Source organism: Egretta garzetta, unplaced genomic scaffold, assembly GCF_000687185.1.
Source record: "Egretta garzetta isolate BGI_Z169 unplaced genomic scaffold, ASM68718v1 scaffold447, whole genome shotgun sequence".
Taxonomy (NCBI): domain Eukaryota; kingdom Metazoa; phylum Chordata; class Aves; order Pelecaniformes; family Ardeidae; genus Egretta; species Egretta garzetta.
In genome coordinates this window covers 1,522,719-1,545,981 of record NW_009260397.1, presented here as the reverse complement: position 1 = coordinate 1,545,981, position 23,263 = coordinate 1,522,719, and the positions used below count along the sequence as shown (strand labels likewise).

At 46.1% G+C, this 23,263-nt stretch overlaps 1 protein-coding gene across 1 annotated transcript in view; it reads left to right on the top strand.

Annotated features, from left to right (window-relative positions):
• Positions 1 to 23,263, top strand: part of PITPNM2 (phosphatidylinositol transfer protein membrane associated 2) — an 84,420-nt gene that overhangs the window by 52,252 nt on the left and 8,905 nt on the right. The window contains 9 exon segments of the mRNA XM_035898545.1: positions 2,251 to 2,495; positions 2,988 to 3,177; positions 4,208 to 4,327; positions 4,698 to 4,909; positions 9,733 to 9,908; positions 10,287 to 10,457; positions 13,973 to 14,122; positions 19,064 to 19,228; positions 23,162 to 23,262. Coding sequence (XP_035754438.1) covers positions 2,251 to 2,495; positions 2,988 to 3,177; positions 4,208 to 4,327; positions 4,698 to 4,909; positions 9,733 to 9,908; positions 10,287 to 10,457; positions 13,973 to 14,122; positions 19,064 to 19,228; positions 23,162 to 23,262 — 1,530 coding nt within the window.

Sequence of the window (23,263 nt, the reverse complement as noted above, 5' to 3'; positions counted from 1 at the left end):
TGCAGTGATTTTCAGGTTAAGAGCCTCCACCACCAAAAGGTAGTTCAGGAATCGGGTGTCTTATGAGACTTATGTTACAAGAAAGTTCTAAATTGCCACCTCCACCCCTAAACTAATCAGCAGTTGCTTGCATGTTCCCCACTTCCTTCAGGAGCAGGGGTTAATGAACTGGAAGGAAAAGGTGCCTCCAGATGACTGCTGATAAACTTCTGGATGATCTGAGCTTGGTGGCTCATGTTGTTCTCCAAATGAGCTCTCAAAGCATTTGTCTGAGAGCAGAAGTGGTGCTGAGGTGCTAAGAGCGCTCTTCCCATGCCTCCACCCAGGCAAAAGTTCGCTTTGCAGGCGCTGTAAGCTGGAATCAGAGAAGGTTTAAAGAGCGGGCATTAATACAGTGTAATGGTACTAAATAATTAAAGGCCATTCTTATGCAGGAGGTCTGGAAAATCTTTATTACAGACTTGGATGTGAATTTTAATACTTCCGGTGGGCTGTGTATTAAGACATGCTTTAACATTACCTGGTAAAAATGTAAGCTAGTTGTTAGGTTGCTAATGTGTGCCTGGACATGCTTTCCTCCCACCAGCAGGTTTGTCAGGGACTCAATCACTGCTCAAAGGACAAGAGGTGACTAAAGATGCTAAAATAAGAAGAATTTGCCAAATGGAAAATACTGCTGCCCTCCACCCCTTCCACACCGCCTCTCAATGGCTATTTCTGTGCCTCCACAGGGAGCTGCCCAGGGTGTTACCAAATGTTGTCTCTCCTGGCACATGGGATAAGGCAGAAAGATCCTGATTTCACATATCTTAAAGGTGTTGGGGTGGGGGATTTGAGTCCGTATGGGAGCCATAAACACTGAAAGCCCAGGTAGCAAATAGATATTAAAAATAGTTACTGCTCTGTTGTGTTATAATATGCGACCAGTACAAAGGAATGCTCTTGTACCTGTTCCTGGGGCATCAGGATTGGGCTTACAGCACGTAGTGATAACCAACTCTGGAGTTCAGATATAATTCCCTCCTTGCCGCAAACTACAGCCTGTTTGTTTAGGCAAGGAATTGATTCAACATAATAAGCAAAAGACCTGGACGGCCAAAAGAAAAACCTTTACTGTGTTCATGCAGCAGTCTCCCAGCCAGATCTTGGCCAGTCCTTGGGTCACAGGGTCTTGAAGTTTTTTTTATTTTCAGTTCCTCTTTTGCAACAGTATAAGCAAATCTGAAGTCTTATTTATAACTTCTGTCATAGGCAAACATGCAATGACTGATATCTTCCTACAACTTCTCTCCCCAGTAACTTGCCACTTGCTGACCTGTTTGATCTCATTTGTTAATTTTGCTGAATGCATTTTACTGTCCGCTGCTGCAGCTGAGCTCAGCACCCCAACAGAAAGGCACACCCATCTTCTATTTCTTTTTTTTTTCCACCCTTACACACAGAAGTAATGTCTTTACTGCTGCCATGTTTTACCTGATTACAGTGCCGTGCCTTTTTTTTTTTTTTTTTTTTTTTACTTTCAGCATTCCTTCTGCTTAGGACAGTCACGCTGAGGCTGTGTGTGTGTGTTTGTGCATGTGTAGGATGAGAGACCTGGAAGGGAGTAGTCAGGTTCTCAGTTGTTTCATCCACACGTATCTAATGCCCACTTCTGTAAATTAAGCACGTTCCTTCTGGAGGACAGTTTAGTTTCTTACCCACAAACCTGCAGATGTTACTCTAAAACCTCATATCTCCTGTGTTTAGAAACCTGATTTTCAGCCTACACTTATTCAGGATCAGTTTAGACTCTGTGCTTGCACCTGCACTGTCCTTTGACTTAAGTGCCTCTCTCCCCTCCCCAGCGTTCTTTACTCATCTCCACTGTGTTTGAGAGCAGGCATTTAATTCTCTGAACTCTTTCAGTCTCTGTTCAGAAAGTCTTCATGCTTCTTGTCCTTCCATGGTCCTTCTCACACTGCAATTACCTTTGTGTGAGGGTGGCCCAAAGTGAACTCAGCCTTCTCGGTGGGGGCTTGCCAAGGCCTTGTATCGTGGCTAATACTGTTTCTGCAGGAAATACCTTGCTTCACAGATTGTTGTTTGCCTCATCCCTGACTGGACTTGATGTGGTTAGTGCATTTATTGTATGTCCCATGTGTGAGCTTGGGGAAGAAAAGTTGATAAAATTTGCATAAAATGCACTTGGACCAAATAAAACCTCTTTGCAAAATAAGCCTTTCTCATGTGTTCTCTTTCATTCCCACCTAGGATGAATCAGTGCAGCCATTAATGCAGCCAAGTAAAATCCATGTCCTCCTCTTGGTACTCCATGGAGGGAACATTCTGGACTCAGGAAGTGGTGACCAGAGCTCTAAGCAAGGGGATGTCAACACCATCGCGACAGTGTTTGACACAGTGATGAGGGTACATTACCCAGCTGCTCTTGGACACATTGCCATCAGGCTGGTCCCTTGCCCAGCCATCTGCTCCGAAGCATTTTCACTGGTGTCCAGGTAAGCTGATGCTACTTTATCACGGAGGGACACATATAAAATTTCACTCTTGTTTTTTGGGTTTTTTTTAATCTGCTTCCCTGAAATGTTCTGCATGTAGTATTGAAAGCTCTGACCACGCTTTGAGAATACACTTTATTAATATACTAGCGAGGCATTCAATCTCGATTTCATACTTAGCTACAGTGAATACAGTAATCATGCAGCAAGAGTTCTGAGATTGATTTATTCTAATTAATCCAATAAATACTAAGGCTTTAATTCCTTGTCTGAGGGTTGTTCTGTCAATGTAAGTATGTTGTCCTTAAAGATTTACGTTTGATGGGAGGGAAAAATTTATTAAGCTCTCAGCCATTCACAGTGGAATAAATGGCCTTTCTATCTTGAGGCTTTCTTTTAATGAACGCACAATACTGATTGTACTGTCTGCAAATGGTTTTCCCCACTCTGTACGTTAGGCTGAATATTTCCAATGTCTTTTGCCCTATCCAGCCTCAGCCCATATAGTTATGATGAAGGCTGCCTGTCCAACAGCCAGGATCACATTCCCCTTGCTGCACTCCCTCTGCTAGCAACATCATCCCCTCAGTACCAAGAAGCGGTAGCCACAGTCATCATCAGAGCCAACCAGGCCTACAGCGAGTTCATCAGATCCCAGGAGGGCATGTCATTCAATGGCCAGGTGAGCCAGTGGCTGAAAGGAAGAGCAAGTAAAGCAATTTCCTTCTGAAGCTCTCTTTTCCATTAATCTCTCAGGAGAGATGGAAACATGACAGTGTTGAGCTGCAATAAGAAAGTGTTGTGCTTCTATTTCTTTCTTTCTGAGGGAGACAGATTATTGCTTATGCTCTGTCTTGAACCTTTGGGATTCAAAGCAAAGTCTGAGCTTGTGTTCAGAAATGAAGCTACAAAGCTGTGAAGTTAATCAATTTTCAGCATGACACACCTTTCCAAATCAGGAATGCTACCTTTATTACTAAACGTGATCTCTGCTCCCATTGCAAACCAAGGCTGTTTAAGCATTACTGTCTTTAAAGGACCTTCAGCAGCTCATGCTGGAGTTGTCAAAGAAGCAGGTTTCTTTTTTGAGACTCTGCAGCTGCTGCGCCCCATAAAAGAGCATGACTGAGCCTCACACCTCTGGGAGCGAAGTGACTGTCTAGCCATGTGAGGTTTGAGCTGCTGGACTAGCTGCCACGTTGCACTGCTGTAGTGTGAGCTTCTTCTCAGCCAGCGCTGTGCCTGGGGACCCAGACAGCCCTCTCCTTCCCAGGGGTCTCAGTGCTCTGTTGTGCCTATCTGCTCAATACCCTTGGAGGCAGGGCAGCGTTTGTACCTCAGGGTACAAACTGGGCGCAGAAGCACACGGAAGCTTACCTGAAGTAGCACAGACAGCTGGCAAGGAGGGAATCAAGCTTGGTTTTCTGAGGCTGGAGTTAGTGCCGTGATCTGTGCTCCGTGTTGCTTTCACTTCACTCCAGTCAGCTGGTGGGGACAGCCAGAGCACATTAGCTATGTTAGCTAACGAGAGTCTGCACGGTATGAGTGGATAGATGTTCATTGACAGAATAGTTTTACTGATGAAAGCACTGGTCATCCTGTTACTGCAGCTTTCCTAGGTATAATCCAGCACTCCATTGAACTGCCATCTCTGAACTGAAGTCAAGAGGCTTTTTTTTTTCCTCCTCCCCTTCTTCTGTTGCCTTTTTCAGGTCTGCTTGGTAGGGGACTGTGTTGGAGGAATCCTGGGATTTGATGCCTTATGCTACAGCAATCAGACTGTGTCTGAGAGCCAGAATAGCAGTCGGCGAGGAAGTGTTGTGAGTGTCCAGGTAATGCTAGCTCCCAGTGTCTCCTGCTGGCCACAGAGCCTCTATGGCCCCTGTTTTTAGTAAGGATCTTTTAATGAAACAGCAAGGACTCTATTCCTTATCAATGGTAAGCGTGTCTTAAGGTGCGTATGTGTCTCAATTTGGGTGCATTTGCTCTGAACAGGGATGCTTCACCCTCTGGTGTGAAGGTATAAAATTAGCACCCTCTGGTGTGAAGCATCGCCCACACCCTTAGTAAGTGGTTTGATCTGAGATACTCAATTGGATCTTGGGGTAGATGGGGAAAGGAGGATGGTAGGAGAAGGTTATAACATGAGTGTATTCGTGATTCAGCTGTCAGAGTGCTAAATCCATATATTTCAAATCCCAGGATACCGACCTCCTGTCCCCTGGAATAACGGTGAACAGCAGCTATTGTTCCAGTGGCTCTAATCTGGAAGCCAGCAGACACCTCAGCAGGAGCAACATTGATATTCCCCGTAGCAACGGAGAAGATCCAAAGAAGCAGCTGCCACGAAAAAGGAGTGATTCATCAACCTATGAACTGGACACGATAAAGCAGCATCAAGCCTTTCTTTCAAGGTAAGATTTTGAAGGAATAGAACCAGCAATATTGGGGAGCTGAGATTGGTGCATCTGTGAAACCCAAATGTTGCTTTGTCATGCTGTGATGAGCAAGGTGGAGGAAAGCGTTTAACTGAGATCAGAGGGGTATAGATTTCAGTGTGTTGTATATGCAAAACAAATTAACAGCACTATTGCTCAGTGGCAGTGAGAGTACCCAGCTGCTCTACTGCATCTGTATTACAATGGTAAGAAACCCTTCATCCTGTTGCTTGACAGCCGAGGCAGTTGGGTAACCGCATTTTTGCTGTTCTGCAGTTGCAGGACGGAGATCGTAAAGCAAATGTAGAAATAGTGTGAGGGAAGAGGGTGAAGCAGAACTGGGAATCCAGTGTTTTAATTTCAAAGCATCTCGGAAAGCTGATTTTTGAGTTGGCTGGCCTGTTCTTGGGAAAGGTGGGGGTGAGCTGAATATCCTTTAATTTTGGCCTAGTTCAAGTGTGAGACGGAATTGCAGTGCCCTTTTCTGTCACAGGAGCAGGTTCATGCTGTCATGGTGGCAGCATGCTCTGGATGAGACATCCTGAACCCTAGCTGCTTAGCTGGTTCAGGGAGCAACCTTCAACTGCACCTGAGGATTGTTCTATCCATGTGACTATTTGGCAAAGTGACCCGAGCCCCCTGTATGGAGCAGGGACAGGGGATTCTATTCTGTCCCCTGCCAGGGCTGCTCCATTGCACTAAGGTCATGTTTTAAATTTGTTACTCACTGTTGAGGCCCCCAATATCACTTTCCTAAGCTTCTTCAAATGGACTTTCAAAAACTTACCTGTTAACACAACCAATGAAATTTTCAGAGCAGTCTTTCCATTGCCACTGATTGTTCAGGGATTACTTCTGTAAGCCCAGAGGCTTTTTCTGACTGAATCATCATCTTCAGTCTGTGGAACTGGACAGCCCAGAGCATTTCCTCCTGCAGGCCTGGAGGAACTGCAACATCCTCTTAATCCCTCTTCCTCATGTCCTAGGTACTGGCGAGCAATGTCCTGCCCCGCAAACACTATTATCTGCATTGCAGCTGTGCCCAGGTCTGTTCCTTTTTGCCCTGTACCCAGCTGAAGGCTTGTCCTGCACTTCTGCCCCTCCTTTACTACTTGCAATCGTTGCTCCAGCACAGGGGCTCATGTCCTGCCATGTCAGGGGCCCTTTTGTAAAAGATTCATAAGAAAGAGAACATATCAAAGTGAATGTCGTCAGTGCACAGAGATACTATATTCAGAAAGACAGCTGCATTTACAAAACCCACAGTAAGCTGCTCAGCTATTTCCAGCAGGTTAATAAAAGGCAATCAGTCTCTTGTTCTTACCTTATCAAAACGGCCTCCTTACCTCTCCTCAAAACGGAGAAAATATGAAATGTGCAAAAATGCACTCTTTCTCCTCCTCGTTCTTGACCTCAGGGGCACAGACTCAGCTAGGGAAAGTGGGCTGGCATCTTGCTGCAGTTTTCCATCTAGTATAGAATAAGCACTGGGCCTGGCATGGATAAGGGATTGCAGTTTGTTGTTTCAAATAGCTTTGTCCTAGTTCTGCCTGCTCCCAACATGAAGCACCTGGGGGGAGCCTGGCAAGGACTGTTGGTGTTCAGTGTGCTGGTGGATTGGTGCACCTTTACTACTTCTAGGGTTTTATATCTTTTTAAATCTACCTTTAGACCTTGAGTCAAAAATGGGTCTCTCCCCATGGCTCAAGAGCAAGATTCCCTCAGGGAGAAGGGCAGGTTGAAGCTGCTGCACAAGCTCTCTCCGCACCTTTCCCCTTCTGGTCCCTGGCACAGGGGAGGCTCGGGCACAGTGATTCACCTCTTCCCCTCCTGCATGATGGCAGGGTGTCACACCGGGACCCGGCCCTGGACCTTGTGCTTATAGCCGTCACTACCGAGCAGCACAGCCATCAGCAGAATGCCCCTTTGGCCCCACTGTCACTAAGTAATGATTTTCCCATTTGAAAACCAAGCCCTGACGTGTCGTGGCTTTGTGCAGGAGATTGGCTGAACAGAGCCAAGTTTTCCTAATGGGCTCAGCAGACGGGCATCCTGGCATATGGGAGCCTTTCTGTCCGTGCCGATTGCAGATTTCAACTTGTGCCAAAGACACTCATTTTTATTCATGTATCAGACCTACCGGCTTCCCTGGGATAACGCCCAGCAAGCCAGAGCAGCATCTGGAGATTACAATCACACATTTATTTTTAAATTCAGTCCTTCTGTACAACTACGTTATTTCTGGCTGTGCTGTACTTGTATTATTGTAAATGAGTTGATTTGCTTCTAAAATCCATAAGCTCTTGTTTAATTAATGCACACAGTACATCTGCTGCTTTTTAAAGGGAGAACAGGGCACTGTAGGTTGCTTGGAGCATGACAGATTCAGAGTTCCCCTTGGCTCTCATTTCGTTTGGTTGTTAAAAAGACAATCAAGTTCCCAGTAAAAGGCGAGAAGCTGTCCAAATTGCTTAGCAGTACGAGTGCTCGTTCTCTTCCATTCCCCACGAAGAGATGCTGTGGGAAGATGGGTGGAATACACCAAAAAACCCTTGCACCCACCCTGCCATAGCACATCTGCCATCAGGATAGTCTTTCCTTTTGTGCCTTTGTTTGAATGACGTTGCTGTCACCCTGTCTTCGACAAAACTGAACGTGTTCTAAATAACTTTGTATTCCTTACACACAACAAACTTAATGCGTTGCAGTCCTGTCACCTAAAATAATTGTAGCTTCACTGAAGGTAGCTTGTTTTTAAATGTGTTTCGGCGTTGTGTGTCTTGGCAGTGTGATCTCGAGGAAGCTCATTCACATCACAGAAATGGGAACGTGCTCATTTTAGCTGTCACTGCTGTAACCTCCTGTTCCTCTCACTTTTGACATCACTGTTTTGACTTTCTGTGATATGTACGTCATAAGTAAGCTTGTTACTTCCCTGCAGTTGGTAACCAGGAGAATAGTACTGTGTGTGTGCACGCGTGCACCTTTAAGAGGATACATGACAATGTGGGATGAGAAGAAGGTTGTTTAGCATCCTTTGGGAGTGGTGGTCAGCAGAGGTGCTCTCTGGGATGATGTGTTATTTGCCAAAGCAGGAAGACAAAGTCCGAGTGAAACCCATTTTTCATCCCAAATTTGTGAGTATTTGCAGCTGTTCATTTACTGAATGGCTATCCCAGATGAGGAGCATGTGTGAGCAAGCTCAAGTGCTACAGATGGTGGGGACTGAGCGCACTGTTTCCATGAGCACAGCAGTGCTGGGATGTTGCTGCCCAGCCAGGCAGCCAGCACACTGCGTTCAGAAGTGGCCTTGATGAGCAAGTGCTATTGCATACGGAGAGACGGCAAGTGCTGGTGACCACCTGGGATTTTGACTTGAGACCACAGAGTGGGCAAGAGATGCATTTGCATCATCCCTGACTCCAGACAAGTAAACCTTTTATCCAACCCAACTGTTGCGGTATCCATTTATCCTACTTATTTTATAGAACCTGTTCAGATGCTTTTTAAAGTGTTTGCAAATACCCTGTTAAGTCACTGCTGGTACTCTGTCTTCAACTCTCTGCTTCTAATTATAATGATGATAACCCGGCAAGGCTGCCATCGGAATCTGTAGAACCTGGAGAGCAGAAGAAATTGCAGCTTACTGCTTTTGGATGATAACAGAAGAATCTCAGAAACCCTTTTGTGAACCAGGTTATTAGTGTTACCCATCTTATCATTTCGCTGTCTAATCCCAGATCTAGATGGCAAAGAAGCACTGCTTCCTAACAGGGGGGTGGATTCCCAGGATTTTCATCAAAGAGTTCCTGCTTTTTCTTTCTCAGTGTCTAAGCAATAAGTGAATTTAAATCTCTGTGTTAAACCTGTGTATTGCCCAGCCTGCACTGCACATAGGTTCAGTTTTACACAGAGATTCAACACGTGAAAGAGGGGGGAAAAGCTAGACATGTGTTATACCATTATTCTTTTTAAGTACAGTTACCTGGAGTTGTTGGGTTGGGGTTGAGAAGTAGTTTGGTAATAACTTGACAGATGTGGCCTCATGGGCAGAAGAGAAATGAGAGAGTCCTGGGTGCACGATAAATATAATTTACCATATGGCCACTGAGTTAATTGCCCCAAATTGCCATTCCCAGTGAGTGCCATACACATGCATGGAAGCTGTGCTGCAGACCGGGTGCACAAAGATATTAGAAACTCTCTTGCAGATTTTGATCTTTCTTCTTCTCTCTCCTCTCCTTTTTTTCTTTTTCTTTCTCTTTTTCCTTTTCGATCCTATAACATTTGTCCAACTACTTCCATGAGGAAGAAATGGGTAAGCACAGCTTTCCGTAACATTTAAGAATAAGGTGATGGAAGGAACTCAAATGTTGACAGTCAGAAAGCGTAGCAGTAACGTGTGTAATGGAGTGAATCACTGTAAACCTGCTTTTTTCCCTGCTACTCTAGTAATTTTGGCTTGCTGGTTGTTTTATCGTGCAAATGACCATTCTGCTAGCAGCAATCAAGATTTTGACTCCTCAAAGAAAAAACATTTTGAGGAGGCGGGAGTGTGTAAATGAACCCACTTGAAGCTTGGATTTGTGCAGTCTGAATTGTGCCAACAAAATGGGGTAATTGTTTGGGGGTTGTTTTACTGGCTAGTAAAACTATAGTACTGAGGCACGGTGGGTTGATTGGCACAGTTCCTTCACTGAAGAGAGAGAAATTATACTCGCTGTCAATTGCTTATCTGGCCTTCAATTATGAAAGAACAGCATGAATAAAATTTTGTCTTTATTTTCTGTTTGTCTCAGTTTACATTCTAGTGTGCTGAGAAATGACCCGGGATCCAGGCGATCTAGTAGCTCTACTATGTTGGATGGAGGAAATATTGGAAAGTTTGAATTTGAGATCACTGACTTCTTCCTCTTTGGTTCTCCCTTGGGTCTGGTTCTTGCACTGCGAAAAACTGTCATTCCAGCTCTTGACAGTAAGTCCTGATGTAAACTGCTGAGCAGCTTGCTTAGTGGATGGTGTAAGCACCTCCTGCTACAAATCCAGTAACTTGATGAGACAAACTGGTAAAACCCAAATATTTATATATAATATTTATTGCACCCTAATGAAGCAGATCACTGTGTGCTCTAGCCAGTACTGATTATACAATTTATTTGCAATGTACTTCCAAACATTAAAAATACCGGGCAATTATTGTGATAAATTGTTTCAATTGACAAAACTGGAAGATGAGGGAGGTGATAAATCTTAGCACTTCTTTTAGCCTAACAGTTGTCCTTTTTACAATATTTACAATATTCTAACAAATAACCTTTTGATACTTGAGGGTTTTTTTTCTTCATCTTTTTAGTCTTTCAGCTCAGACCAGCCTGTCAGCAGGTCTATAACCTGTTCCACCCTGCAGACCCATCTGCTTCACGCCTCGAGCCTCTTCTGGAGAGGAAGTTCTACCTTTTGCCTCCCTTTAATATTCCTCGTTACCAGAGGTTCCCGCTGGGTGATGGCAATTCTGCTGTTCTGGGTAAGTCAGTTTGGATCCATATTAGCTGTCTAAAGGCTTGTATCCACACTTTACATGAAATTATCAAAGCAATTGGGAATGACAAGAAAGAGAATTGGCCCTATAATGTTAGCTTTATTCCCAATTTACCAGAAAAGTAGTTTTCTTCCAAGAAAATCAGTGCCTTGCGCCCTTTGCTTGTCACACAAAGGCCATCAGCTGCTGAGAGTCGTGATGTGGTGACCTCTCTGTGAAGGTCCCTGTCATACACCCCCAGGCTGGTGCTTGTGGTTGGTACTGAATGAAATGTGTTTAATTTGACAGAGTTTAGGACTTTGATGCTTGGAGGGCCAGTGAAGACTGGAAGGAGAAGAGTCAACAGTGAGATAATGATGTGATTTCACAGAATCACACAGAATCACAGAATCACAGAATCGTAAGGGTTGGAAGGGACCTCAGGAGATCATCTAGTCTGTCGTCCACTTGCTTGGAGAGGTCACTTAGAATGAGTTGTTCCATCACCTTTCCAGGGACAGAGGTGAGACTAACCGGCCTGTAGTTCCCTGGGTCCTCCTTCTTGCCCTTTTTGAAGACTGGAGTGACATTGGCTATCTTCCAGTCATCAGGCACCTCTCCTGTTCTCCACGACCTTTCATAGATGATGGAGAGTGGCTCCGCAATGACGTCTGACAGTTCCTTCAGCACTCGCGGGTGCATTCCGTCGGGGCCCATGGACTTGTGGGTGTCCAGCTTCCTTAAAAGATCCCTAACCTGATCCACATCAACAGAAGGAAGGTCTTCCTTTCTCCAAGCTAGCTCGCTTACCAGCCAGGACTGGGGAGCCTGAGGGCCAGCCTCGACAGTGAAGACTGAAGCAAAGAAGGCATTCAGTAGCTCCGCCTTCTCTGTATCTTCTGTCACCAGGGCACCCGTTTCATTCAGCAGCGGTCCCACATTACCCCTGGTCTTACGCTTACTGCTGACATACTTGAAGAAGCCCTTCTTGTTGTTCTTGATGTCCTTTGCCAAACTCAGTTCCAGGTGAGCCTTGGCCTTTCTGGTAGCTTCCCTACATGATCTGGCAGCTTTCCTGTATGCCTCCCAAGTGGCCTGACCCTCCTTCCACATTCCATGGAGCTTACCCTTTTCTTTGAGTTTCACTAGAAGCTCCTTGTTCATCCATGCAGGCCTCTTACCTCGTTTACTTGATTTCCTGCTCACAGGGATGCACCGATCCTGAGCACTTGGTTCCAACCTGTGCTTTTTCATGGGACAGGCAAATGCAGATCTGTGGGCTGGTAACAGTGCCTTGCCCTTGCCACCTTGCCAATGAGACACTTTGTCTTCCTAGGATACCTAGGATTCCTCTGCCATCAGTGGCCTCTTCACTTGCTCTACCCCAATTGCAGCAGTAACTAAGTCTAAAATGGCTGTGTGCATGCCCTTTTGTCTTACCGGGTTGCATTTGAAACAACTGTGTCCTGACCATGCCCTGCCTCAGCTCCCATTACATCAGTGCTCTTGCAGTTGATCTAATAAATTCTATTTCCTACCATCTTCACCTCACTTCTGTGCCTAGACTCTCATGGTCTGCTGCCATTTCAGTGCAGGCTCTCATTGCAAGGAGCTCTCGCAGAAGCTCACCACTGTGCAGAACTAAATTTGACCTTTCTGCTTCACCTAAGGCTTTGGTTCCCTGCACGGTCAGGGCTTTGGGGCAGGAAGAAAAAATGCGCTATAATTTTTCCCTTGCTAGAGGTTGTTAGTCAATGGCTACTTAAAGCCAACATTACAATTAAGAGTTGCTACTGTAAAACTAGATTTACAGCACACAAAAAATCACATTGGCAAACCAGAGTAGAATATCAAAACCACCAGCTAGGAAAACTGGAATTTGGTGGTTGTTTTTTTCCTAAAGCTCTGGTAGCTTTCCATTTGTTTAATATTTGAATCATGCAGGACTAAATGAGGAGGAATATGTATCTAGAGCTGAGTAATTCTGGTGATACTCTGCATCATTTTTAAATTGAAAATGCAAAGCAGTGTTCTCCTATGTATGAGTATCTTTAAAGATTGTATTGTAATTGCTGAATCTGGAGGTCTGATTTGTTAAATGGATATAAACTAAAACCCAAGCTTAATGAAGCGAATCAACTACTTGCTGCAGGCCCCACTCACTTGTCAAATTTAGCAAAGATCTTGCTACAATACTTTTAAAAAATGGATCCACCCACAATTACATTTGTACCCAGTCCAGTTACAACACCACAGGGAATCTATAGCAACTTGAAAAGCAATTTGATTTTGGGGTGTATTCTAGGTATCGGCTGCAAGTGGCTTCTTAAAAAAACCCAAAACGCTAAACATCTTCCCTTCTTCCTCATAAATACATTTAAAATCCCCTGTTCTCACTGAAGCCAGAGGTAGAAGCCCTGCTGACACTGAGCAACCTGTGTTCTGGTTATCATTCTGTGCAACAGCAGGGATCTTATTAGTTTGCTGTGCCTCCCTAGACCTTTGTTGAGTTGGCTGTGTTTAGAGAGACACTTGCTATGTAGTGGAGAGGAGTTAAACAGCAATTAGCTCAGCTATGAGAAGGGTAGACTGATTTCAAAACCCTCTTCAGGTTTGAGCCTTGTTATTTTAAGAGATGCTGCTCTGCCGTGATGAATAAAACTGACAAAAAAAGCAGCTTTAAATTCTATCCTCGTGTAAGACAAAGCCTCTTCATTTGCTTATCATGAAGTAACAGGCTATTCCTTTCCATTAGAGTCAAAACTTCATTGCTGCGATTTACACATTATGCAGAAGGACTGTTCTAACCATGATTTGCAAAGCTGCTACTGAAGTTAGTGTTCACTGTAGGGTGCTCCAGAAAAGTTAATTGCTGCTGTAATTAAGCTATATGATTTGGTGATCACGTAAAATTCAGGTGCTCAATTGTAATAGTTACGTACAAAACCTTCTGTTAACACTGCTTATGGATGTCTCCTTGTGCAGATAGCTAGCTTTTTTAAAGTCCACAATTCAGAAAGCCTCTTAGACTTTTTTTCGTTTTCCCATCTGTACTAAAAGTTGGATCCCTGTTTCATTACAGCCAACTTGCAGAGTGAAATTAAATTCACATCCTTGCTTACTCCTGTGCTTTGCACTGTGTAGGCTGTGAGTCTGAGTCAAGTAAATCTCCCCTTACAGCATACTCCTTTTCCCCTTGTAGTAAAAAGATTTCTCTGGATCTGCTGGGTATTTGTGGATTTTGGTTCATTGGAGAAGCCGATTAAGAGGACTCCCTTTTCTTTTGTTGTTGAAATGCCATCGTTGTCCTCTCCTCTGCTACCAGTTAATCTTTCTGATGTGGGTCTATTTGGACAGTCACCCATGTTTTGTTTCTTTTACTCTACTTGAAGGTTGTCTTTTCATTGAAGACTCATAGTTGAAGTGCTCAGTTGTAACTGTATGTTAACACTTTGTGGCCGCATGTCTGTTGTTCTTTGTCCTTCTGTTTTGTTTTGTTTTTTTTTCCCATCTGCTTCTAGTTGAGACAATCCAGAACAATCCCATCCTCCTCATGGAAAGTAGCCCTCTGGGTGCTCTCCAGCACCAGGACAGCTTCATGGAAACAAGTATCCCCGTTCCCGTACTGAATTGGCAAGATGTTTCCAATAAAAGTGCTGGTTTTTCTGAGTGTGTGTAATCTACACTTTTGTATTGTCTATGGTGTTGGGTACTTGGGGTGCTTTTTGGAGATCGTACTGTTGGCCTTCTGGAGTTGAAATCTTCATGCTGTGTCTCAGGCTGTGCCGCATGAAACAACCATTTGGGACCATGCTTCAGTATACCTGGTCTGGGAGACCCACCATGCAAAAACATCATCTGGTGTTGATGCTGGAAGGGGGGACTGCTGCCACGTACTTACTTTTTTCCATCTGTGGTGGCTATGCTGCTGGAAAGAGGCTTTGATGCAGCAAGATAGAGTCTTTGGGTGGCCCTGCTCGTGCGGTATACACCATGCGCAGGATCCCCCAGGAATGGGTTGCTGGTCTGCAGCATGTGTCTTCCCAGCAGTCAGCCGCACTGCACCGTGGCCGGAACTCGGATTAATGTCTTTGCCAGAACAGGTTTTGTCCCTTTGAATATTTCATGTTTGGACACTTCTTGTGGCACTGCTGAATACAGTGAATGAGGCTTTCAGACCCCAAGGTGGCTATACGTGTTGGCTTTTTAAAATTTCTCAACTTCTGCCTTAAAAGCAAAGTTTGATGCGTTTTGTTTTGCCTTATTTTCCATCATAAATGCTGCATGGCTTCATTTATTCTGGTTGTGGCTGGTGCTACATCTGTGATTTTAATGAGACTTTACTTTGTTTTAGTTTTTTCTTCCCCATGTGTCTTACTTGCCCGTTCTTACCCCTTTTTCAGCGTTTTGCATTGAGAGCTTGGTTCTGCTGCCTTGTTTAACAAGCTGACCCTTGCTGTTTATGAGCAGCCCAGTACGTTATGTGGTCATACAGGATGGCAACACTGCTGACAATTGCAGATTGTCTCTTCCTTTGTCTTTTGAAGATGTAGATGATTTTTGGTATGCAGTTGCCGTGTTGCCTGTGCTGTGATGTTCTGTAACAAAGCAGAGGGAAAGGATCTGGTACTATTATTAATCACTTTGGAGGTCACTGATGAAATGCCATTTAGCTGTCATCTGATATTTCCTGCTGTCAGGACAGAGCTCTCAGAAGCTTCTCTGCTCTTTACCTTGTGTGTCAAGAGCACAGTGTGGCCAAGCAGCACTTGGCTTGACTGCAGCAAGTGCTGAATCCCAGTTCAGCCACTGGACTGCAGGAAATTTCCAGAATCATAAAAACTTATGGACAACCAAAATCTGTGGTGCTCTTGATCTCAGAGTAGTGACTGCAGAGTGCCCAGTGCTGACCAGTGACTCCAGTGCAAGCAGGGTCTGGCCTGTGCTGAGCAGCTGGCTGGCTTTTCTGTTTTTTTATTTTTATTGAACTTTACATATTTTTGATTGCTTTCAGTATTTCCCGCTTCGGCGCCACAGCTCAGCCTGCAAATAGCAGATATTGAAATCTGCCATTCGGATACCCCAAGGACTTAACGCAGTGCCAGCAGTACATTAGGAGGATGGCCCAGTGCCGTTCACTTAGTGGGAAACAATTAGTAAGAACACTGACAAACGAGTCCATAAATGAAAAGGCACAGCACTGAAATGAGTATTAAAGATCCATAGATAGAAAAAAAAAAATGGTGATTTTGCTTCTTATGTCACCTCCTGTGGAAGTGCAATTAAATCCCAGTTCATTGCACTGGCCCGACGGGTGCGTGCTGCAGTTCAAACAGCAGGAGGTGCTTTGCTGGGAGAGAGGGTGCTCAGGGCACCGCTCCAGCTGGGTCTTCTCTTGCCGAAGCTTCCTCATTCTGGTAAAGTTTGACCTCAGACAAGGTACAGAGTACACTTCAGCCAATGCAGTAAACTGGTGGCACCTCTGTCCTTGTCTAGCAACCCAAACGAACATCTGGTCCTGAGGAAAGTCTTGGTACTGCTGGTCCTGGTCCAGCCATCCGACTTCACCCTGGGCTGGAAGTGCTTGCCTGAGAAACGTCCCCATGATTGCCAGGACCTGAGCTGCAGCTGGGGATGCAACCCCTGTAGTGCACAAGATGTGGTCCTTAGGGAGCAGGAGCGGTTACAGGTGCTGGGGTCAGCCTGTGTTGGCACAGCAGCATCTGCGACATCCCGCCCTGGTCACTGCACTCCTCAAGAAGGCCCCCTTGGTTCTGTGTACGGGATTTGGTGAAAAAAATACACTGAGTTTAGGAATTACATTGTTAAGGGGTTTTTCTGCAAGTCAGGTGCCAGGTTTTTATCTGGAAGTCGCTATCAGTGCAGCTTTGGGGTAAAGGAAGCTTAGCTGAAGGGGTAGTGATGCATAAACCAGGTTTTCTGTCTACGTTTCTGCCCCTGCCTTTTCCTGGCCCTCATTTTTCTTAGAAACTGTCATTTTTCAGGGTGTGTAGCTTGGGAAATAGGAGAAACATGAGAGCAGCCCGGGTGGGCTGGAGCACAGGAGCAAGTGCTGTTGTTGGGCAGCACTTTATCCCCTGCAGAGCAGACTCCTGCCATCAACGCGGGTGATAGCAAGCTGAACAGTTCAGTAACGCTAAAACAGTTTAGGCTGTCATAGGAGTGAAAATGACTCCAGTGGCGACACTAGCTAGGATGGCCTTGGAAGGCTGTTGAGGTTGGGTTTTGCTTCAAACTCATTGTACTCAAAAATGCCCAGTAAGGCCCAGAAAAGCAAGATTAGCTAAAAGGAGCAAGCCCAAAATACCACTGTTTGTTCCTTTATTCACATTCCACTTTCTGGGCCCTCAAAAAAGGAGATGAAATTCAGGCAGAGCTAAGTGAAGACACAGTAATGGAGCTGGAGCCATGATCAACCCAGGCAGCACCACATTTGGCCCAGCCTTTTCTCCTGTGTAGCATTGCTGTAAATGCTCTTTAGTGTGTCTTCCAGCTGCTTCCTAATTCAAGCCACAGATGTTTTATATTTAAGGGAGAGAAAGAAGTTCGGGCTTTGTTGGTAGGTGTTAGTTAAACCTGAGCCTGACATTTTTCCTAGCGTAGACAAAGCCAAACCTCTTGTTGCATCTGACCGAGTTCAGGGAAGCTGATGGTCATCGTCTGTGTTACAGCTGTGTTGGGGCACCCGTTTGATGTGACACGGGGGTGTAATTGCAGAAGGATCTCGCAGTCTGTATAAACAAGGGAAAGGAGAGGAAGGGGTAACCAGGGAAGAGGTGAGAGGGTTGGGAATGAGACCCTTTACCCTTGAGACCTTTGTGGGATTGAATGCAGCTCCTGGCTTGGCTCGTGATCTCAGAATACAGCCTCTGCTTGAATTGTCTCCTCCAGTAAGAAAGCCATGCTGGGCTAGTGAGGCTGGCTGGGGTGCAGATACTGGCAGCAGCCTTGACAGCCAGCATCTCAAGGTGAGGTGAAAAGAGGAGGAAAGTGCTGAGAAAGTGATGCTGGTAATGGCCTTTCAGGGACAACGTGGGCAGTGTGTGTAGCTCATCATCAGGTCAGGCTCCTGCTAGGGCTCAGATCTTGCAGTCCATGAAGCTTTTACACAGAGCAGCATGTGGCCTGATTTTCCCTGCAGAGAACAGAACTCTTTTACCAACACTTAGCTACGCATTTTCTGTTTCATACGTTCCCTTTCCCTCCGCTGCAGCAGGATTTGTGTGGGCACAGACGCTGCTGCTGCGAACTGAGAGATGGGAGGAAGCAAATTAGTAGCCCCAAGCAAGCAAGATTGATATTAAAATAAACCAGTTGCCAAAACAACGCCTTGTGTCAGCTGCATGCTGGGATGAAATTCAAGGATATCTAAACTGGCTGAAATAGGCAGAGGATGTTGGTGTGCGGGAGTAATGTACTTGCGTTCCCCGTGGCACCTACTGCCTGGCTGGGCACAAACCTGTGCCCTGTCTGATACCTGGGAATAAAGTTCAGATGCTGCTCCTCAGGTACAGCAGAGATGGGCAATGTTCAGATGACAGTAAGTAGCTGTGCTTTTGTGTGTTAGCATCATACCAGTGCTGCCTGCTACGAAATGCTGGGTATTGGCATTACAAACCCTCTGCATTGCGGGATCTTGGGGCATCCCACAGACACTTAATTCTGCCTCATAGCATCCACAGAGGGGAGGAAACTGAAGGGCAGAGATTTTATCGTGACTTTCAGCATCTCTCGGTTTGCCAGTCCTGAACATAGTAGGTCCATTTCCCTCTAATACATGTATAAGGTCCCATGTGAACATGACTTTAAATCCTCCTTTTCTGTATTTATGTACTAAAGGGTTAGGCCACACTTGGTAAACCTCAGGTTGGGATCTAAAAATCCAGACTTGCACGTTGTACAAAAGAAGCTCTGTTTTCACAGAGACTGAGCGCTCCCTGATCCGCCAACACCGATTGGAGATGTAAGTGCTCAGCACCAGACTCCTTTCTTTCAATAGCCCTTACTTCAGTTTAACGAGTGTTGGCTGTATCCATTAGCAATAAAATACAAGCTCAAATTTAGTCCCTGCCAGGCATGAAAATGTTTTCTGATTTTTTTATTATTTTTTTTTTTTGCATTAATGCTTCTATCTTGGAGATGTTAATTTAAGTCTAAATGTTTCAAGAAAACAAATATCCCCTTTCTAAGGTTGTTTTTTGTTGTTCTCCTTACCTTGGTTATTTTGTCTTGATGTGGATATATGAAGTTGTGTATATTCACATCTGTATGTATGACACATGCTTCTGTTATTGCTGCTTGAGTAAGTCTGCCTGGATTTTTCTTTGGGGTTTTCAATTTGTTTTTTGAGCTACTTATTTTGCTTCTCTCAATCAAAGACTGCTCCTCCAGCCACATGTCTCTCTGCCTGCTGTGGTGTTTGCTTTCTTTTCAAATCAGAGCTCTGATGAATTTTTTTTTTCATTCCAATCAGTTCTGAAAGGTTTTTTGCATCTACCAGTCTTGTTTGCCTCCTTCCTCCCCTCGAGTTCATCTTGCCCAGCCTCTGTCTGTTGGTCTAATATTTTGATTTCCCTGTTTCAACTTTGTAGCAGATGTTGTTCAGTCTCATGGTGCCGTCTTCATGGAAAGCGCGTCCCTGTCCACCCCCATTTCAGCCCCTCAGTTCAGGGGCTTCCGAAGAGCCAGTGAGATCAGCATTGCCAGCCAGGTCTCAGGAATGGCAGACAGTTACACTGCTTCCAACATAGCCAACAGTAAGTGTTTCACCCCCTCCAAGACTACCGCTCGCTGCCGCACCGCTCTCTCAGCACCACGCATTGGGCCAGAGCCACGCAGCTTCTGTCTGTCCGTCTGTCTGGGGTTGTACTTTCTGTTTATAACAAAAAAATGGAATTATTCCGCCTTCACCTGGTTTTGTCATAGTCAGTGCTGCGTGTTATCATATCCCCTGGAGGAACAGGTGATATATCTGATTATAATACAGGGGCCACTGCTGTGTTATGCATGTTGGACTGTGCTGGTGATAAACTGTTAAAAGAAAAAAAAAAATAATAATAGATAACTCTGAGTAGCACTTGGCTGCTGTGCGTGGGGAGGGCTAATCCAAAGGGATGTTTCTGTGCTGCCATTGATAAGTCATGCAGAACTAGTAGGGATCAGCATGGCCAGATTGATAATGCAGGATGTGGTGTGTGGCTTGATGCAGATCACTTAAATGTGGCCCACAAAAATGGGGACAAGCGGGCCCCTCTGTAATGCTGAAAAGGAAAATCAGGTTTGGGTTATTTATTACTTTGCATGAGTGATTTGGCTCTTCTGGAGTCCGCAGGGCAGCTCAGAGAGTCAGCCAGTTATGACCCATATCCCAGAGCCAAATGGGGAATAAAAGGGATTTTTTGTTATTTTTCCCAAGACCTGTATAACTTCCCAGCTAATACAGGGGGAAACAAGAGCCTTTGTTAATGGTTCAGCCTTTCTTCGTTTCAGCTGAAGTGTGAGATTAACAGCCTGCATCCTCAGGGACCTCTGATTACTCAAGCAGAAAAGGCTGAAAACCAAACAAATGAAAAAACAACAACAAAAAACCCCTTTGGCCCAAACTCTTGTCCCAGAAGGTGGCAAAAATTTAGAAATACTCCATTCCTGGCACATTAGACTACAGGGCTATGAACAACTCACTTCATAATTAATTGCTGAGGTTAATAATGTTCCCCGAGGCAAGCGGCAGTTGCTGAAGGTCAGGGGCTGCCGTAACTTCTTGCCCTGTTTGAGGTGACACTCGGCAGCAGAAGTAAACTGCCCGCGCTCTGGCAAAGGAGGTTTGCTTTCCCAAAGCACATCCGAGAGCTGACGCCGCACTCCCTGCGTGCGTTCTTCTATTTGTCCTGGTAAGAAGTCTTGCCAAGCTCTTGCTAAATGTTTGTCTGCTTTGGAAGAAGGCTCCTGGGGGAGAAGGTGTTTGTTTTGTGCTGGTTTCACACCCGTGGCGAGCTGCCGAGCTCGGCTGGCCAGGAGGGGAAGCGGGGGACAGTGGTTGTTCGTTGCGAAGTGTTTACGCCGGGGTGATGCCTAAAGGCCCGCATGATGCGATGCAGGGATCCTGCCTCTGCAAGCTGATGGCAGGATCAGGCCCACGCAACGCTTGCCTCTCATTGCTTTCCCCACGCTCTCCCCAATTATTTAGCTTCTGGTTTGTGTAATTTATTCCTCCATGCACTTCACAGCCATCAAAACCCACTTCTGAGATCGGAGGGGAAGAGTCCAGCCCCGGCATGGGCTGTGCACGCACCCTGACCCCGTGTGCTGCCTGCCCCAAGGGCTGTCGCAGCCCCTTCCTTCACCCCCCGAGTGCCGATACGTCCTCTGAGCCCTGGCTTTGGCTTTGCAGCTCTTGTGCTTGACCTTATTAGTGTGGTGGTAATGTGAAACCGTGGGGTTGAGGGTTGGATGCCGTCCATGCGTATCCCAGAGGGAGAGCCGGAGGAAGTCCAGAGGGGCACTGCAAAACCATGGCTCCCTCCTGGGAGCCCTCCCTAGGGTGCAGCTTCCCTTGCGCTGTGAATTTCTGGAGGATGAAACTGGTGTTGCCTGCAGCATGTGTGTGCCATAATAAGTGTGATTTCTGCTTTCTTTTTTTTTATTTTATTTTGCCTTTTAGAAACCAAACACCACCTTAATCATTGTAGAGGGTTTAGCCTTCTGTCCCAACTTGCCCTCCCTCACAAATCCCCTACCCAAACCTCCTCCAAGAGACATAGGCAGCATAAACATGAAATTCCTTTGAAGGGAAGAAAGCTCAAAGGGCCATGGAGTCAGGCTGCAGGCTGTGCTCTTCGGATACCCGACCTGGACATCAAGACAGGTATTCTGGAGAGATCCACTCTGGTCGACCTCCTTTCTCATTCAGTAGCCACAGAACTTCGCAACAAATCTATGCGCTTTCACTGAGGCACTTGCAATTTCTAATTGCACTTTAACAAGTATTTCTGTCACTTTGCTCCAAAGATCAATCATAACACAGCTAACAACTGGGCAAGAGCAGGAGGTCTGGGCAGAGCTGTGGGGACAACGCTTCTGCCTCCAGCACTGTCTTTTGAGCATGGAAGAGTAAATCCTGTCTGCTTCCTACGACGAATCTGAAATTACCCAAGCTGGGGACTTGCATGAGAAATGAAAGGTTGGGACATGACCAGGAGCTGCCAATTTGGAAGACAGGGAGTCAGAAATGGCTCTAAGGAGGTGCCTGTGTGCTCTGGAAAAGCCATGTTGATCCATCAACACCCTCCTCCTCCTTCCCATGGCTCTTCAGAAAAGCAAGGGCCATTAGGATGAGGGTGGCCTGGGCACTCAGCACAGCCAGGCCTGGGCATGGGGATGTGCTGATGCCATAACCCTCTGCACGCTGCTGTGGTGGGAGCTTTGTGCAGGTCTACGGTGGGAGCTTTGTGCAGGTCTCTGGAAGGAGCTGGTGGGTCCATTTTTTCAGTTCAGCATCTGTGCTCTTCACCAGCTAGATTTTACTTACCAGGTGGGGTTTGTTGGATTGTACCTTCTACCTGGCAGCTTTCCTGGAAGTCGATAAAAAGGGAACATTGTCACAGAGAAAAACCAAGTTTTGAGAAAGCCCTTGTCAAAGCCCCAGCTTGCAACTTGCATGCAAACGCAGCTCCTCCTGTTGCTCTCTTGATCTCATCCATCTTCTCTTTCCTTAGCTGCTTTTCCAAGCCAGAGCATGTGGGGGTTGAGGACTCCTCACTGCTGGGAAAGCAGCCCACACCTTTGGGGTCTGAGACATGCTCATTACTAGAGAGTCGGAAAGGATGTGTGCATGGGCAGAGCTCAGGGCAGCACTGAAGTGTGGTGATGTCCCGTGGGTGAAGGGTGGCTGTCGGTCACTTGTGTGCAAGTTGTTGACTCCCTGGGGGAGAAACCCTTCTGCGTTGTCTGTAACCTTGCCCACCCAAGTCCCAGTGTATTTTTCAGTCCCACCTGCAATGGAGTCTCAGCACCCCTGGACACTTTTCTTGTTGACTGCTGCAGGGATTGTGCTCCTGGCGAGGCTGGGCTGGACATCTCTGTTGCCTACAATGTGGTAGCCCAGGAAGGCAACCAGGATTTGTTGAGAACTGCCAATCCCAGTAGCACATGCTATAGCACCCTGCCCTGTGGTGCCTTTTAGCATCTCACATGGGCTCCCAGTATTCAGGTCCTCTTTAGTGCGGCCAGTATCTGGATGCTGAAAGGTCTTTTATTCTATGGTGAAAGCTAAAGGAGTTGGATGTGGGGCCGGAGATGGCCTGGGCATGTACTACGGTGAGCAGAGCGCACACCCCCCTTCCTCCCACAGCTCCAGGGAGATGTGTTTCTGTCTTATGTTTTGGCACGTGGATTCCCAGGCTCATTGCACGTGAGCCCTGGACCCCTTCCCTGGGCACTAACACCCAATTAATACCATCCCTCTAGTGCCTTCCTATTTGCTTAAATAAAGGAGAGGCTCAAGTGGTGGTGCTCCTGGTTTGAGCAAATGCTGAGCCCTGGGTCGGTTGTTCCCTCTTAGCAGTGCGACCAGCCAGGGAGCAACCCCTGGCATACCTGGAGCGAGGAGCCAGAGCCTCGAAATACCATTTGTGGCAGAGACCGTGCGCGCATGTGAACCCCCTTTGTCTGAACAAGTCTTTTGCTTCTAGTTGCTGCCAAGTGGTGGGGCACCAAAAGGATTGACTACGCTCTCTACTGCCCTGATGCTCTGACGGCTTTCCCAACGGTCGCTTTGCCGCACCTCTTCCACG